Raw genomic sequence first — 17,932 nt, 5'->3', positions numbered from 1 at the left:
ACAAGACAGTGCACTGCCGGTAGGACTCAATCACCATTAGACTAAACTTAAGAGGGAAATGACCTGGCTGAGTCATTCTCATGTTTGCCCAGGCGCCCCGACCTCATCGAGGTCGTTTAAAAGAGCACCCAGGTCTACGTCGACGACAGCTACCAGTCATACTGTACTGTCTGCTGCCAAAAGTTAATAAACTGCTGCTGTGTAGCAATGCAGTACCACGTCTGCCGGCACCCAGGAGACATATGGTGACGGTTAGCTGAACGGGCTCTGTGCTTGCCGTGGTATGACGTCTGCACAGGTAACTCAAGAAAAAAGGTGCAAAACAATTGTCTGCCCTTGCTTTCACGGAGGGATGGAGGGAAGGGGGGCCTGACGATATGTACCCAGAACCACCCGTGTCATAAATATAAAGGGAAGGGTAAACACCTTTAAAATCCCTCCTGGCCAGAGGAAAAATCCTTTCACCTGTAAAGGGTTAAGAAGCTACGATAACCTCGCTGGTACCTGACCACAATGACCAATGAGGAAACAAGATACTTTCAAAGCTGGAGGGAGGGAGAAACAAAGGGTCTGTCTGTCTGGGTGATGCTTTTGCCGGGGAGAGATCAGGAATGGAGTATTAGAACTTAGTAAGTAATCTAGCTAGATATGCGTTAGATTATGATTTCTTTAAATGGCTGAGAAATTAGATTGTGCTGAATAGAATGAATATTCTTGTCTTTGTGTCTTTCTTGTAACTTAAGGTTTTGCCTAGAGGGATTCTCTATGTTTTGAATCTAATTACCCTATAAGGTATTTACCATCCTGATTTTACAGATTTTACCATCCTCTTTTTACCTTTTCTTATATTAAAATTCTTCTTGTAAGAAATTGAATGCTTTTTTCATTATTCTTAAGATCCAAGGGTTTGGGTCTGTGGTCACCTATGCAAATTGGTGAGGATTTTTATCAAGCCTTCCCCAGGCAGGGGTGTGCAAGGTTTTGGTGAGAATTTTGGGGGGAAAGACGTTTCCAAACAACGCTTTCTCAAAAATAAACCCGGATATTTGGTGGTGGCAGTGGAAGTCCAAGGGCAAAGGGTAAAATAGTTTGTACCTTGGGGAAGTTTTAACCTAAGCTGGTAAAAGTAAGCTTAGGAGGTTTTCATGCAGGTCCCCACATCTGTACCCTAGAGTTCAGAGTGGAGAAGGAACCTTGACATGGTGGCAGAGCAGTGGGATTAACTTGAAATCATTTTGAGATTTTTTTTGAACCAGAAGCACAGATTTGAAAAGGAAATTTTTTTTTTCCTTTGGGCTGCTGGAAAGCAGGTTTCCAACTGGAAGTAGTTGGAGTCCGTCTTGTCTCTGCTCTCGCCCCAAAGCAGAGACAAAAGGGAATTGCCTTTTGTGAGCTGGAGTTTTCTCTATCTAAAAGCAGGATAGTTAACCTCCTGCAGGGAAATTCACCAGTCTTCACAGACCTGAAGGTTTTTTCCCCCCTAAGAGCAACTAGAGGGGTTTTCTGCCTATTTTCCTGGAGCCAAAAGTGTTAGGTTTTTTTTTTTTTTTTGGATTTCTCTGTAGGTTGACAATCACTATCAGAGAACATAGGTATCATATTCAGCACAGCAAAATTTTACAAGCCAAGTTTTGTTTGTTTTATTTTTAAACCTCAGGTGTAAAGTTAGTTAAAAACAGAGAGGTTAGGATGACAGACTCCACGGTTCAACAAAAGCTGGAATTAGCCAGATTTGAGGCTGAGGAAAAACAAAAGGAACACGAAAGACAGATAGAACTCCTGCGGAGAGAAATGGAGGCAAAGGACAAAGACAGGGAGGCAGTGAAAGAGGCAGAACACCACAAAGCGGCTGCCCACAGGAGAGCAATGGAGGCCGAGGACAAAGAACTGGAGGCAAGGGCCAAAGAACAGGAGGAGAAGGAAAAGGAGAGGAAGCATGGGGAGGAGGAGAAGGAAAAAGAGAGGAAGCATGCACTGGAGATGGAGAGGGCAAAGGCTCAGCAGAATATACCAACAAACCCTAGCAATCCTTCTCCAGGTACCACTTCCCATTCCAGAAAGTTCCCCACCTACAAGACAGGCAATGATACTGAGGCCTTCTTAGAAAACTTCGAAAGGGCCTGCGTTGGGTACATCATCTCTACAGACCAATACATGGTAGAGCTGAAGCCACAGCTCAGTGGACCCTTAGCTGAGGTGGCAGCTGAAATGCCTAAGGAACACATGAACCAGTATGAACTGTTTAAAACCAAGGCGAGAGTCAGAATGGGGCTAACCCCCGAGCATTCCCATCGACGGTTCAGAGACCTAAGGTGGAAACCAGATGTGTCATTTACCCGACATGCCTACCACATTGTGAAACACTGGGATGCCTGGATATCAGGAGCAAGTGTTAAATCTCCAAAAGATTTGCACTTCCTAATGCAAATGGAGCAATTCTTAGAGGGTGTTCCTGAGGAAATAGAAAGATACGTCCTAGATGGGAAGCCCAAAACTGTAATCGAGGTGGGGGAGATTGGAGCCAAATGGGTGGAGGTGGCAGAGAAGAAAAAAACTGGTCACAGTTGGAGCGGATACCAGAAGGGACAAGCTCAGACCACACCCTACTACTGGGGGCCGCCCAAGGCCGCATCTACCCCCCAAGGAACCCTCCAGCCACCTTATCATCCCACCACACCGTTCTCCAGCAACCCACCTCGCCTCAGTGACCCGTCAGCTGGACGATGTTTTAAATGTAACGAGCCGGGGTATGTGAAGGCAAACTGCCCCAAGAACCCCAACAGATTACAGTTCATTGCACCGGAATCACACCAGAGGTTCTCAGGCCCAGATACCTCCCAGATACCCTTGGAGCAGAGGGAAACTGTGAGTGTGGGCGGGAAGAAGGTTGCTGCGTGGAGGGACACTGGAGCACAGGTGTCGGCTATCCATGCTTCCTTAGTGGACCCCAATTTAATCAACCCAGAGATCCAAGTGACGATTCAACCCTTCAAGTCCAACTCTTTCAATTTGCCTACAGCCAAGTTGCCTGTCCAGTACAAGGGCTCGTCAGGAACGTGGACTTTTGCAGTCTATGATGATTATCCCATCCCCATGCTGTTGGGGGAAGACTTGGCCAATCATGTGAAGTCAGCCAAAAGGGTGGGAATGGTCACCCGCAGCCAGACTAAACCAGCCGTCACGCCGAGCGCTGTTCTGGAAACTCCTACCAGGACCCAGTCAGAGGTGATGGACCCGGACCCCAGGCCCAGTCTGCAACAGCAGTAGTGGATCCAGTCCCAGAGACCCAGACAGAGCCAGTCCCAGAACCAGAACTGGCGGAACAACCAGCACCAGACCCATTGCCAGCACTGAATCCAGTACTTGCAACCCCAACCCCAGAGGGCCCCACCGAACCTGAACCGGCAGGAGCCGATAACCCTACACAAGAGGCTCAGCCAGAGCCTGAACCCCAAATTAGTGCACCAGTGGAGAGCGGTTCACAGTCAACAGAAATAGCCTCATCCCCTACATCGCTTCCAGAGGGACCAAGAATAGGTCCACAATCCAATGAGGAACTGATGTCTCCAGCATCAAGGGAACAGTTCCAGGCTGAACAGGAAGTAGATGAAAGCCTCCAGAGAGCTTGGACGGCGGCACGGAGCAACCCACCGCCTCTCTGCTCTTCTAATCGATCCAGGTTTGTTGTAGAAAGAGGACTTTTATATAAGGAAACTCTTTCTGGTGGACACCCGGAAGACTGGCATCCTCAGAGACAGTTGGTAGTTCCAACTAAGTACCGGGTCAAGCTCTTGAGCTTAGCCCACAATCATCCTAGTGGCCATGCTGGGGTGAACAGGGAGGTTGGGGAGGTCATTCCACTGGGAGGGAATGGGCAAGGATGTTTCTACCTATGTCCGCTCTTGTGAGATATGCCAAAAAGTGGGAAAACCCCAAGACCAGGTCAAAGCCCCTGTCCAGCCACTCCCCATCATTGAAGTTCCATTTCAGCGATTAGCTGTGGATATTCTAGGTATCCGAAAAAGACACCCAGAGGAAAGCAGTACATACTGACTTTCATGGATTTTGCCACCCGATGGCCGGAGATATGTTTTTGCATGGACTACCATAAGCTAAATGCTGTAACTGGCCCAGACATCCATCCAATGCCACGCACAGATGAACTATTAGAGAAACTGAGATTGGCCCAGTTCATCTCTACCTTGGACTTAACCAAGGGGTACTGGCAGGTACCGCTAGATGAATCTGCCAAGGAAAGATCAGCCTTCACCACATATGTCAGGCTGTATGAATTTAATGTACTCCCTTTCAGGCTGCGGAATGCACCCGCCACCTTCCGAAGACTTGTAGATGGTCTCCTAGCGGGATTAGGAAACTATGCAGTTGCCTACCTTGACGATGTGGCCATATTTTCGGATTCCTGGGCAGAACACCTGGAACATCTACAAAAAGTCTTTGAGCGCATAAGGAGGCAGGACTGACTGTTAAGGCTAAGAAGTGTCAAATAGGCCTAAACAGAGTGACTTACCTTGGACACCAGGTGGGTCAAGGAACTATCAACCCCCTACAGGCCAAAGTGGATGCTATCCAAAAGTGGCCTGTCCCAAAGTCAAAGAAACAGGTTCAATCCTTCTTAGGCGTGGCCGGTTATTACAGATGATTTGTACCGCAATACAGCCAAATCGCCGCCCCACTGACAGACCTAACCAAAAAGAAACAGCCAAATGCCTTTCAGTAGACCGAAGAGTGTCAGAAGGCCTTTAACCAACTTAAAGTGACACTCATGTCTGACCCTGTACTAAGGGCCCCAGACTTTGACAAACCGTTCCTAGTAACCATAGATGCGTCCGAGCATGGTGTGGAAGCAGTTTTAATGCAGGAAGGACCGGATCAAGAATTCCATCCTGTAGTGTTTCTCAGCAAAAAACTGTCTTGAGAGAGAAAGCAACTGGTCAGTCAGTGAAAAAGAATGTTATGCCATTGTCTACCCTCTGGAAAAGCTACGCCCATATGTTTGGGGACGGCGTTTCCACCTGCAAACCGACCATGCTGCGCTACAGTGGCTTCATACCGCCACGGGAAATAACAAAAAACTTATTCGGTGGAGTTTAGCTCTCCAAGATTTTGATTTTGACATCCAACACATCTCAGGAGCTTCTAACAAAGTGGCTGATGCACTCTCCCGTGAAAGTTTCCCCGAATCAAGTGGTTAAAATCGTCCTTGAGATGTGGAAAATATTGTTAGTCTTTACATACTTGGTAGTATATTTAGAGGTGCATGTATCTTATTAACTCTGTTTTTTCCTGGAGCTCCAGGAAGAAATCCCAGCCAGTGTTTCACCCTAGCTGTGATTTGGGGGGCATGTCATAAATATAAAGGGAAGGGTAAACACCTTTAAAATCCCTCCTGGCCAGAGGAAAAATCCTTTCACCTGTAAAGGGTTAAGAAGCTAGGATAACCTCGCTGGCACCTGACCACAATGACCAATGAGGAAACAAGATATTTTCAAAGCTGGAGGGAGGGAGAAACAAAGGGTCTGTCTGTCTGGGTAATGCTTTTGCCGGGGAGAGATCAGGAATGGAGTATTAGAATTTAGTAAGTAATCTAGCTAGATATGCGTTAGATTATGATTTCTTTAAATGGCTGAGAAATTAGACTGTGCTGAATAGAATGGATATTCTTGTCTTTGTGTCGTTCTTGTAACTTAAGGTTTGCCTAGAGGGATTCTCTATGTTTTGAATCTAATTACCCTATAAGGTATTTACCATCCTGATTTTACAGAGGTGATTCTTTTTACCTTTTCTTATATTAAAATTTTTCTTGTAAGAAATTGAATGCTTTTTTCATTATTCTTAAGATCCAAGGGTTTGGGTCTGTGGTCACCTATGCAAATTGGTGAGGATTTTTATCAAGCCTTCCCCAGGCAGGGGTGTGCAAGGTTTTGGTGAGGATTTTGGGGGGAAAGATGTTTCCAAACAATGCTTTCTCAAAAATAAACCCGGATATTTGGTGGTGGCAGTGGAAGTCCAAGGGCAAAGGGTAAAATAGTTTGTACCTTGGGGAAGTTTTAACCTAAGCTGGTAAAAGTAAGCTTAGGAGGTTTTCATGCAGGTCCCCACATCTGTACCCTAGAGTTCAGAGTGGGGAAGGAACCTTGACAACCCGCAACAATGTTTTAGCCCCATCAGGCATTGGGATTTCTACCCAGAATTCAATTGGATGGCGGAGACTGCAGGAACTGTGGGATAGCTACTCACAGTGCAACACTCCGGAAGTCGACGGTTGCCTCGGTACTGTGGACACACTCCGCCGACTACATGCACTTAGAGCATTTGTGTGGGGACACACACAATCGACTGTATAAAAACGCTTTCTCCAAAACCAACTTCTATAAAATTCGACCTAATTTCATAGTGTAGACAAGGCGTCAGTTAAAGTTCAGGGACTGCCATTGAGGCCAACACTTCAGTGTTACTGATTATGCCAACAGGTCTAGACCAAAAATATAAGCACAAAAGAGATCTGCAAGCAGACATGCCTATTGTGATCTGAGCACCAGCTTATTATGGAGGCACTGACCACAGCTCCATAGGTAAGGCTGAGAAGAGTTTTGCACCTTAATATTAAAATATGCTGATGCTGAGACACATCAGCTGAGAACTGTGCAGATGTCGAAGACCGGATTCCCTCATAACCCCAAAGAGGAAGAGTATAAAGGACAAATAGAAACTATGAGATTAAGTGATACACATTCTGAGACATCTCAGCCTTTTCCAGAAGGAAGTGATGTGGAATAGTGGCTATCTGGAAGCTGACATTGTGCACCAGCCCTAGCCTTCCCCAGCAGAAGTAACTATAAGGAATAAAAACGAGGAGTCCTTGTGGCACCTTAGAGACTAACACATTTATTTGGGCATATGCTTTCGTGGGCTAGAACCCACTTCATCAGATGGTTCTAGCCCACAAAAGCTTATGCCCAAATAAATGCGTTAGTCTCTAAGGTGCCACAAGGACTCCATTTTTTTTGCTGATAGACTAACACGGCTACCACTGAAACCTATAAGGAATAAGTAGAGTAGCCCTGGCTGTTGGGGAGTGCACATGTTTTTATAGACCTTCAGGGAGAATATCTTTACATTTCCCAAGGATTCTTGGGAATCCTTCAACAGCTCAAGTATCTCCAGCTCCCAAGATGCATGCATTACCTTAAGTTTCTCCTCCTCGCTGAAGACCAATCTGGATGACAAGTCCATTTTGGAACCAGCCAGCTTCCCCATCTTCTCCTGCAGTTCTCCAATCTTTGTGTACAGTCTTTCGTTCCTATCCTGCAGCTGCACCTGGGTACACAAAACAACGTCAGTGACTCCCTATGCTGAGCAGAGACAAGATCTCCCCCGTGCACAGCACTGCAAAGATAGGCAGGTTGGGGGAAGGGAAGAACAAACAGCTTACATGATGAGAAAACACAGCTTTCTGCATACAGTGGCTTTAACAGATTGGAAAGGGAGTTGCCAGTTGCCATTTTCATCCTGCGATTAGGATCAAGTTTTCAAAACACCTGACTCAGTATGCAGGAAAGGCACTGAAGACAAATTTGCATTTCACACTTACGTTTTCATTGGTGAGGCACTGGACCTGTTCTCGGAGGGTGCTTATGCTCTCACTCTCCTTGGCACTCCTAAGATCCATGTGTTCATACAGTCGGTGGTGAAGGGCCAGGATCTTTGCCCGGTACTGAGTAAGCAATGACTGAGGAGCAAAGAAAGAACCAGAGATGGGATCTTGGTGACAAAAATCTTTATCTGCCAATAGTTCTTTTCTCTATGGATGGCATAGATTAGGTTGCTATCAACTCAGGTTGCTAGAGGGTGTGGTTTTCATTTTGTTTATGAGGTGGAGCAAATGACTACACCTGCTCCTAGGAACTGCCAAAGAGGAAGTGACGAATAACACATCCAGTCTGGTATCCTGATTGCTCCCATGGCATGTACCAGAGGTTTTAAAGGAAAGCTCAGCAGGTCCCCCTCTTTGCTGTATAAGGGTCTCAGTAAACATCTCACTTGTATATTTATTGTATCTTTCCCATATTCTTCATAGCTGATCATATTCTTTTAAATAACTAAGGGTATGTCTACACTATGAAATTAGGTCGATTTTATAGAAGTTGATCTTTAGAAATCGATTTTATACAGTCGATTGTGTATGTCCCCACTAAGCACATTAATTCAGTGGAGTGCGTCCTCAATACCACGGCTAGCATTGACTCACGGAGCGGTGCACTGTGGGTAGCTATCCCACAGTTCCTGCAGTCTCCACTGCCCATTGGAATTCTGGATTAAGCTCCCAATGCCTGATTGGGCAAAAACATTGTCGCGGGTGGTTTTGGGTACATATCATCAGTCTCCCCTCCCTCCCTCTGTGAAAGTAATGGCAGACAATCGTTTCGCACCTTTTTCCTGGGTTACCCATGCAGATGTCATAGCACGGATGGAGCCTGCTCAGCTCACCACTGCTGTTGTGAGCATTGTAAACACCTTGCGCAGTATCCTGCAGTATGTGCAGAACCTGGCTAAGAGATGCCAGCACGAGGACATTTGTGAGGACATGGACACAGACATTCCTGAAAGCATGGGCTGTGGCAATTGGGACATCATGGCAGCAGTGGGGCTGATACAGGGGAACACCAGTTCTGGGCCCAGCAAACAAGCACAGACTGGTGGGACTGCATAGTGTTGCAGGTATGGGATGATTCACAGTAGCTGCGAAACTTTCGCATGTGGAAGGCCACTTTCCTTGAACTTTGTGAGTTGCTTTCCCCCACCCTGAAGTGCAGGAATACCAAGATGAGACAGTTGACAAGCCCTGACAGTTGAGAAGCGAGTGGCAATAGCCCTGTGGAAGCTTGCAATGCCTGACTGCCACCAGTCAGTTGGGAATCAATTTGGAGTGGGCAAATCTACCGTGGGGACTGCTATGATCCACGTAGCCAATGCAATCACTGATGTTCTGAAGGCAGTGACTCTGGGAAATGTGCAAGTCATACTGGATGTCTTTGCTGCAATAGGGTTCCCTAACTGTGGTGGGACGATAGACAGAATGTATATCCCTATCTTGGCACAAGACCACCTTGCCAACCAGTACTTAAACCACAAGGGGTACTTTTCAATGGTGCTGCAAGCACTGGTGGATCAAAAGGGACGTTTCACCGACATCAACGTGGGATGGCTGGGATGCATGACTCTCACATCTTTAGGAACTCCAGGATGTTTGGCATGGATTGGTGTGCTTCAGTCTCAAGAAGAAAAGGAGTACGTGTGGCAGCTTAGAGACTAACAAATTTATTAGAGCATAAGCTTTCGTGAGCTACAGCTCACTTCATCGGATGCATTGAATGAAGTGCAGTTGCATCGAATGCATCCGATGAAGTGAGCTGTAGCTCACGAAAGCTTATGCTCTAATAAATTTGTTAGTCTCTAAGGTGCCACAAGTACTCCTTTTCTTTTTGCAAATACAGACTAACACGGCTGCTACTCTGAAATCTGTTTCCTAAAATGTAGAAATTGGGATGAATTTAGTGTAAAGAGGAACATTGCCTGCACCTTTCCAGAACACAAAGAAGTTATTCTGTACTGAGATGTCTCTGATCTGGAGAAATGAGGCTAAACTGAAACACACAAAACTGGGACTGCCATCTTCTGATGTGCCACTTGCTGAATGCCAGACATATGCCAAGGGGACTCATTACACCAAAGGAGGGAGTCAAAATATTTATTCTGAGGGGAAATTAAGGGTTTTCACCCACCTCCTAATCCTTGGTTTATAAAGCACCCTCTCCCTATAGATGGAGTATACTTACCCTGTGTCTGGAAGAGAAAAAAAATCTTTGGAGGTTGAAATGCTAATTATATAACTAGCCCCTGGGGATGGAAAAGAGCTTTGCCTCTGTGCTCAAGACAGAGCATCATCTCCAATGTTCCCAGCCCCTGATGGTGTGAAAACCCCTAATGCTGGGCAATATCAAAAGATGTCGGGTTCAGGTTTGAGTTTACCTGCTAAATTCAGAAAATTCAAAATATCCATGATCACATGGCAGTAGCCACCAAGCAGGACTGAGGTTTTTGGGATGGAGCAGAAGTGGCAGGAGAAAAAGCACAGCAGGGGGAAAGTAGCCAACCTTCTCATCTTTTCTGTGCTCTTGTCTCCCACAGTGCAAAATTTTCCAGGGCATCATCACAACATGAGGATGCAAGCACCACATCACCAAACTCCAACATCCACTGGTTGAGTTTAATTGAATCATGCAGTTGAACATAGCTTAATGAGTTACCAAAAGATACAAACCTAGCCCTGTTTTTAACCCAACGAACAATGCACTATGAACCCAACCATCATACTGACATAGATGTTGCAGTTTAAGCAGCCTTAATATTCAGTGTTCAGCAGCCCAGTCCTATTAAATGTTTAGATTCCTCTCAGCAAAGATCCAGCTGAGGCCAGAACCTAGGGATTTGGGATCTAAACTGTACCTCTACAAAGTAGTCATGTAAAACAGGGAAGTTCTTAACTTGCGAGAGAGCTATACAGGTCTTCAGCACAGCAGCTAGGTGCTGAGAATCTGAGGTAGGAGACAGGCAGAAAATAACCCTGATCTTGCTGTTCCCACCCAGGGCTTCTTCCAGCAGCTGGGTCAACTTGGAATCACTCTGGGGAAAGTAAAATAAAACTGACATTGGAATCTATTCCCTGCCATTTCTGAAATGAACTATAAGTCTCATCTAGTGCCAACTAAAGGCACACAGATGACAATATCCAATCTCACCTCTGGAGCTGAGATCATCAAGACTCATTTCACTTGTGAAAACTTAAGAAATTATTTTGTTCCTTTGTCTCTTTCTAGTAGCGTATATCTCCAGGCATCAGAGCACAGGGAATCCTTCACTTTGCTACCCCCAGCATGGGTGTGTGTCAGACACCAGGGCTAGAGGTAAAGGTTAGGATTTTCAAAGAAACCTCAGGGAATTAGATATCTGAATCTCAAATCCTACTGAACTTTAATGGGAGTTGGGTGCCTAACAGCTGGTTGGGAATTTTTTGACTCAACATATTTCTGTCAAAAAAAATACCAATTTGTCAAAATTGAAACCATTAATGGGAACATGTCATTTCAACAACATTTCCTATTTGGGAAAAAATTGGGGAAAAAAGTTTCCAAATTGTCAAAACATTCTGTTTCGACATATTCAAAATGAAAAATTCAGGTTTCTTGGTTTGAAATAGATTTGTTTTTTTGCAATTGAAATTAATTCTAGTAGAAAAAAATAATGTTAATGTCAAAAGGTCAAAATTGAATGGAAACATTTCGACAGACCCGAACCAAAACACTTTTTGGATTTTCGGTTTGCAAAAATGTTTGAGATTTTAATTTTTCACCCCAATTTGGGATGGGAAAATTTTTCCAAATCTCAAAAATTTTCCTGAGATGGGAAAACCATTTCCCACACAGCTCTAGTACTTAACTCCCTGTGGTTGTTTTGAGAACCCCAGCCTATGGAAACAGCCAGTTTGGCTGAATGGGACACCTGTGTTACGCTTTGGACTATTTAATCTCTTTTACCCCATTTCAATCAGATGCTTCCTGCATGTGTTATCCCAAGTCTTCCTGGCTATGCTCCAGCAGCATACACCTGGCCTGAGTGAGGTTGCCCGTCGCACCTCCACCCTCTCTTAAGCATCATCTTCACAAAACCCCTAGTTTCAGCCTGCTCAAGAAACAGACAATATATTCCTCCCCAATTCAGGCCTTTTACAAGACAGTACAATATTTTACTCACTAGGCCATCAAGCAGTCAAGAATTTTTACTTAAACTGCTTGTATACCATCTCTCATCCTGCTTGTGTAGCCCTTTTAATGAATACATGGCATTCCATGAATGCAGACCATATAATAGGAAAGGCCTGCATGGTGCAGCTTATACACTGTGAGCCAGATTCTGAGCTCAGTCACAACTGTGTAAATCCATTGACTAGGATGGAGTTACTTGGGATTTACACAAGTGTGACAGAGATCATACACTGGCTCTGAATGCAGAAAAATGGCCACTAAGACAACATTCACCTGTAGTTGATCATTCAATTTGGATATGGGGAACCTGCCAGCTGATTGACAACCCAGTAGAAAGCCACCAAGGACATCTTTAGCAGAGGCTTCTCTCTTAAACTCCCATCCCACAGGTTCTCAGCTCCAGGAAGAGCCACAATTTTCAGCTAGCATCAGACTGGATTAGGCTATTTATGGAGATGCTGTGAGAGACACAGGAAAAATCAGTCAGAACTCAAAGAACTGAGGCAGTTAGTTAGAGGCGCCAGGGTCTGAGAGTCTCCAGAGTCATGCAGAGCAGGGTCCTTGTTTGACTCTGCAGACTCTCCTACCAGATGCTAGGTAGACAAAGGATTGGCTCACAATCTAAAGGGAGGCTTGAGAGTCAGAAAGAATGAAAAAAGCAAAGCTTTCAGATGTGTTTCTTGCACCTTCCTCTGAAGCATCTGGTACTGGCCACTGTGAGGCATAGGATACTGCATTAGATAAACCACTAGTCGGATCAAGTACAATTCCTAGGTCAAGTCCTAATACTTCCTCAGTTAACATTTAGCAATGTTAAGTTGGCTACATTTGAACATAATTTATAGGGGACAAAGAAATAAACATGAGAAAATGCATTGAGACAGATGTGAAAACCCAAACACTGAAACCCTAGGTCCACACTCACCACCTGCAGGTTAAAGTGAGTGATGATGCTGGAATGGTTCGAAGTCGGCCCATAGTCACTCACAGCCCCAGTTCTGCGTGTGCAGTCCTGGCAGAATGCTGTGGTGGCTTCTGCTGCTGAGGAGATCATCATATGGGACAGACCCTGACAACCAAGAGAGCATGACTGGCAGACACAGCTGGTATTTGAGTGCTGATAACTACATGGGCTAGAATCATGGCCCCCATGTCCTCTGATTTACATCTGACCCAAATTATGTGGCAGGAATCCCAGTATCATATGGTTCTAATGCCACAAGGTATCCCCCATGACTGTCCTCCCTCTAGGACAGGCCGATATGACTGGGACAGTATCTCTTCTTTCTGGGATATTAAATTTCTCTCCCACTATTGGGCAGGGAGGGAGGTGACTTTACATTTAGGAGAGGAAGTTGAACTCTTTATTCCGCATCCCAGAAAACCTTGAGTCCATTGATTCATAGATTCCAAGGCCAGAAGGGACTATTGTGATTATCTAGGCTGATCTGCTGTATAACACAAGCCATAGAACTTCCCCAAAATAACTCCTAAAGCAAATATTTTAGAAAAAACCTCCAATCTTGATTTTAAAGTTATCAGTGATCGAGAATCCATGACTGTTGGTAAATTGTTCCAATGGTTAATTGCCCTCACTGATAAAAATGTATACTTTATTTCCTGTCTGAATTTGTCTAGCTTCAGCTTCCAGCCATTGGATCATGTTATACCTTTTTGCCTGCTAGATTAAAGAACCCATTATCAAATATGTGTTCCTCATGTAGGTATTTACAGACTGTGATCAAGTCACCCCTTAACCTTTTCTAGTTAGTTGCCCCACTGCATCCTTACCACCGTATAGTATAGTAGAATATGTTTTCAGTAAAAATATAATACTTTAAGCCTTTGAAGTATCATTCGATTTAGAGATGGACTTAAACCAAAACCCATACCCAAACACCCCCATGCTCTTATTTAAGCTCCATGCTCTAGGATAGGTAATAGATACTGTTGGACAATCTACTTTCTTGCATTTCTTTCTTGATCTCTATAATACTTGCAACCTCTGTCCCATCCTCTTGTCAACAGGATGTCATAGAATCATAGAAGATTAGGGTTGGAAGAGACCTCAGGAGGTCATCTAGTCCAACCCCCTGCTCAAAGCAGGACCAACCCCAATTAAATCATCCCAGCTAGGGCTTCGTCAAACCGGGCCTTAAAAACCTTTGTCCTTGAACATTATCCAAGCTGCAGATGATAGGTTTGGGAGGGTCCCTCCTAGCTATCTTTGTCTAGCTGAGCCAAGGGGTGGAAAGATGGCCAAATTCTGAAGCAAGACACATTTTGAAGTTAGCTCTTCCAAAAGCCATTTGCTTGCCTAAATTAAATGATGTCCTAGGAGAAGTGAGGGCCCTCCACTGACCAACAGCCATTTGACTGGTGGTGATCTTCAAAGGGAGTCCTGTCTAGTCCTTATCAGCTCTCATTCACACTCAGAAATAGCCCCAGCTCAGTCATCAATGAAGATGCACCGGTGCTGCCACCTAAACGTAGACCAAGACCTAAAGGAGTTTCCACCAACTGAACTAGTCAGTGTGTACCCCTGGATATCAGTGAGATAAATTGTAATTAGTTCAATCAGTGCCAACTCTTGTTTGCTCTTGTCTACATGGTACAGCCACAGGATTACTGGCTACCAGTGGCTGAGTTGGGATTATTCCCAAGCATGGATAATACTTTAGTTGGAATGGCAGTTGAGATGCGAGACTATAATGGTGGTGTGCAGGCCTTGAGGGTTAAAGCTGGGAGAACTTGAAGAGTGATTGTCAAGAGTTAAAGAAATGCAAGTTCTTAATCCCTGTTTTATTATCCTTTTCATTATCTCTATTATTCCTATTGGTCACGAGTTTAGATAAGAACCTGTCTCTTATGTGTGGATAAAATGCAATGCTCTGAGAGAGCCAAAAGTCTGAGCAACTTCTCAAGGTCTGTCCAAACCTAGATTCAAAAAGACAGGGAGTGAAAAAAAAAAAAGAGGAATAGGGGAGGGATGTCTGATGTTGCACTCCATATGATTTTATGAACATATGCGAATGAGTGTGAATATAATGTAACTGGAATATGCTTCATGCAAAAGGTCTCTTGTAAGGTATCATCACAAAGCTTATAATCTACTGAGTGTGGTCATACTATTGTATAAATAGTATCATTCTTGTATCTGAAACTAGAAATATGAAATATAACTGAGTTTCTATTGTAATTATGCAAAGTGTGGGCCATTAATGGTGGTTTGGAATCTTGATGGCTCCTATCAATTAGGACAATTGACTGTAGATGGCTCTGTTTATTTGCAAGCCTTCCTGTGAGTCAGGCTGGGAAGAATGAAGGCTCACAGGATATGTGACCATGTCACCTGGTACTGGAATCCACCTTAAACCTGGAGCTTTTCCATTTAGAAGAAGGGGTGGGGTCCCAAAGAGACAAAAGATTCCTGCCTTGTGCCAAAGCTATATAAGTGAGTGGAACAGAACAAAGGGGGCTGTATTCATGAGAAAGCCCCTAGCTACCACCTGAGCTGGAACAAGGACTGTACCAGGGGAAAGGATTGGGCCCAGACTAGAAGATGACTAGTCTGTCAAAGAAGCTTATTAGAACATCTCTGAGGGTGAGATTTGCCTGCATTTAGTTTCCTTCTGTGTTAGGCTTAGACTTGTGTGGTTTATTTTATTTTGTTTGGTAATTCACTTTGTTCTGTCTATTATTACTTGGAACCACTTAAATCCTACTTTTTGTATTTAATAAAATCACTTTTTAACTTGTTAATTAACCCAGAGTATGTATTAATACCGGGGGGAGGGGGGTGCAAACAGCTGTGCATATCTCTCTATCAGTGTTATAGAGGGCGAGCAATTTATGAGTTTACCCTGTATAAGGTTTATACAGGGTAAAATGGATTTATTTGGGATTTAGACCCCATTAGAAGCTGGGTATCTGAGTGCTAGAGACAGGAGTACTTCTTCAGCTGTTTTCAGTTAAGCCTGCAGCTTGTGTGGAATGTGGTTCAGACTTGGATCTGTGTTTGCAACAGGCAAGCATGCCTGGTACAAACAAGGCAAGGTACTGAAGTCCCAAGCTAGCAGAGAAAACAGGCTCAGAGGTAGTCAAGGCGCATCAGGTGGCAGTCCCAAAGAGGTTCTATAACTGAACCAGTCACAAGATGGATACACTGATGTAAGCTCCATCTTGAGCATAGTATACCAGCTCTATATTGGTGGCATCTAGTCAGGGTTGCTTGAGAAGATCCTTCAGCACCCTCACTGTATATTTCATACATGGACATAGAAAGGGACAAAGTGGCAGAGTCATTCCGGGGCTTATGAGAAGGAGAACCTAATGAAATATGCAATTATGGCTTATTTTTCTGCAAAAACAATGACCACCACTGAAGTGATTTCACAAGATGATTAAAACAGTGACAGGAATTCATAGTCTCTTCACACCTACAACCACATACCAGTGCTGGGATATACAAAAGCTGATAGTGGTGTTTCAGTGAATGAATGATGAGACTCACATTCCCATCTGCCAAGCACAGTTGGGCCTATTCTACATCTAAAACTTATGTTGACCTAGCTACATCACTCAGAGGTGTGAAAAATGTGTAGTTAAGCCAACCAAAGTCCCAGTATAGACACCACTAGGTCAATGGAAGAATGCTTCGGTCAACCTAGCTACCACCTCTTGGGGGGGGGGGGGGGTTGGATTTATTACAGAAATAGAAAAACCCCTCCTGCAGCAGGTGTCTAATGCTACAGTAGCGTAGCTGCAGCTGTGCTGCTGTTGCGCTTGTAGTGTAGACATAGCATGAGAATCTAAGGCTAGTTCTCCGATTCCAGAATATAACCTCTGAGCATATTCAGAGGCCTGCTCTACACTAAAATATTAAGTTGGCATAATTACTATGTTCAGGGGTGTGAAAAATCCACCCCCCTAGACAGTGTAATTAAGCCAACCAGTGTGGCCAGCACTAGACTGATGGAAGAATTCTTCCATCAATCTAGCTACCACCTCTTGGGGGGGACGGGGGACTACTTACTATGCCAATGGGGGAATCCCTCTCATTAGCACATAGATAGCGTCTACACTGAAGTGCTACAGAGGTGCAGCTGCAGCAACACAGCTGTGCCACTGTAGCACTTTAAGTGTGGACAAGTCCAGAGTCACTTACTCAGACACCAGTTCTGGGATGCATATGAAGCCTTGATTCACACATCAAGTGATTAACACTCCACTTCCATCCTACAATCGCTGCACGATCCACATAAAAGCACCAGCACACTCAACCTCTGAGAGTACATCTACGCTGGAAAAATAAAATAAAATAAATAAAAACAAAACCATGACAGCAAGTCTCAGAGCCTGGATGGACTGGTCTGGACTCAAGCTAACAGAGTTAAAAATTGCAGTTGTTTGGGCTTGAGTGGGAGTCTGAGCTCTGAAACATGGTGAGAAGGGTGTGTCTCAGAGTTCAGGACGCCAGACTGAGTGGAAATGTCTACTATGCTATTTTTAGCCCCTAGCGCAAGCCTTGCAAACCCAAATCAGTTGGCCTAGGCTCTCAGACTCACTGCAGTGGTATTTTGACGACTGTTTTTTGCATTGTACATATACTCTGAGAAACAAGTATCAGAGGAGTAGCCATGTTATTCTGGATATCCAACAAAGTGGGTATTCACCCACGAAAGCTTATGCTCCAATACGTCTGTTAGTCTATAAAATGCCACAGGACTCTGCCGCTTTCTGAGAAACAAGATTCTCAAGCCTATACAGTATAGCCACCAGTTCAGACAATTTCACCAAACTACTTCATAAATGCTTTAAATACTTGTGCTGAGTTGGATGCTTCTACTTCAACTAGATTTGTTTTTGCTTTATGTTCCTGACTCTTCAAAATGGCATAACACTGAAAATACAGACAATATGTATTATGGGATTTAATAACTGTAGGTGTTTTAAAACCTTTTAACTGAGCATCCAGGGACCTTACAAATGGTTTTCTCTATCAGCTGTGCTCAGTAATTTCTCCTTCTTAGGTTAGTAAACTGGTGTACTGTGATAATTAGAGAACACCTGAGAAGATGATTTTTTAT

The 17,932-nt window shown here is 44.3% G+C and overlaps 1 protein-coding gene across 3 annotated transcripts in view; it reads right to left on the bottom strand.

The window, feature by feature from the left end:
* Positions 1 to 17,932, bottom strand: part of CCDC78 (coiled-coil domain containing 78) — a 59,160-nt gene that overhangs the window by 24,648 nt on the left and 16,580 nt on the right. For all 3 annotated transcript variants that reach the window (XR_005295218.2, XM_038418553.2, XM_038418546.2), the window contains exons 2-3: positions 7,613 to 7,750; positions 7,207 to 7,338 (exon numbers count right to left, since the gene is read on the bottom strand). Coding sequence is in view for 2 of the 3 variants with exons in the window: in XM_038418553.2 (XP_038274481.1) it covers positions 7,207 to 7,338; positions 7,613 to 7,750 (270 nt within the window). In the remaining variant the exon portion in view is untranslated. The remainder of the gene's footprint in view (positions 1 to 7,206; positions 7,339 to 7,612; positions 7,751 to 17,932) is intronic.

The sequence above is a fragment of the Dermochelys coriacea genome, chromosome 10 (genome assembly GCF_009764565.3).
Source record: "Dermochelys coriacea isolate rDerCor1 chromosome 10, rDerCor1.pri.v4, whole genome shotgun sequence".
NCBI lineage: Eukaryota > Metazoa > Chordata > Testudines > Dermochelyidae > Dermochelys > Dermochelys coriacea.
The sequence above is the reverse complement of the archived record's forward strand: the minus strand, read 5'-3'. Positions and strand labels throughout refer to the sequence as shown.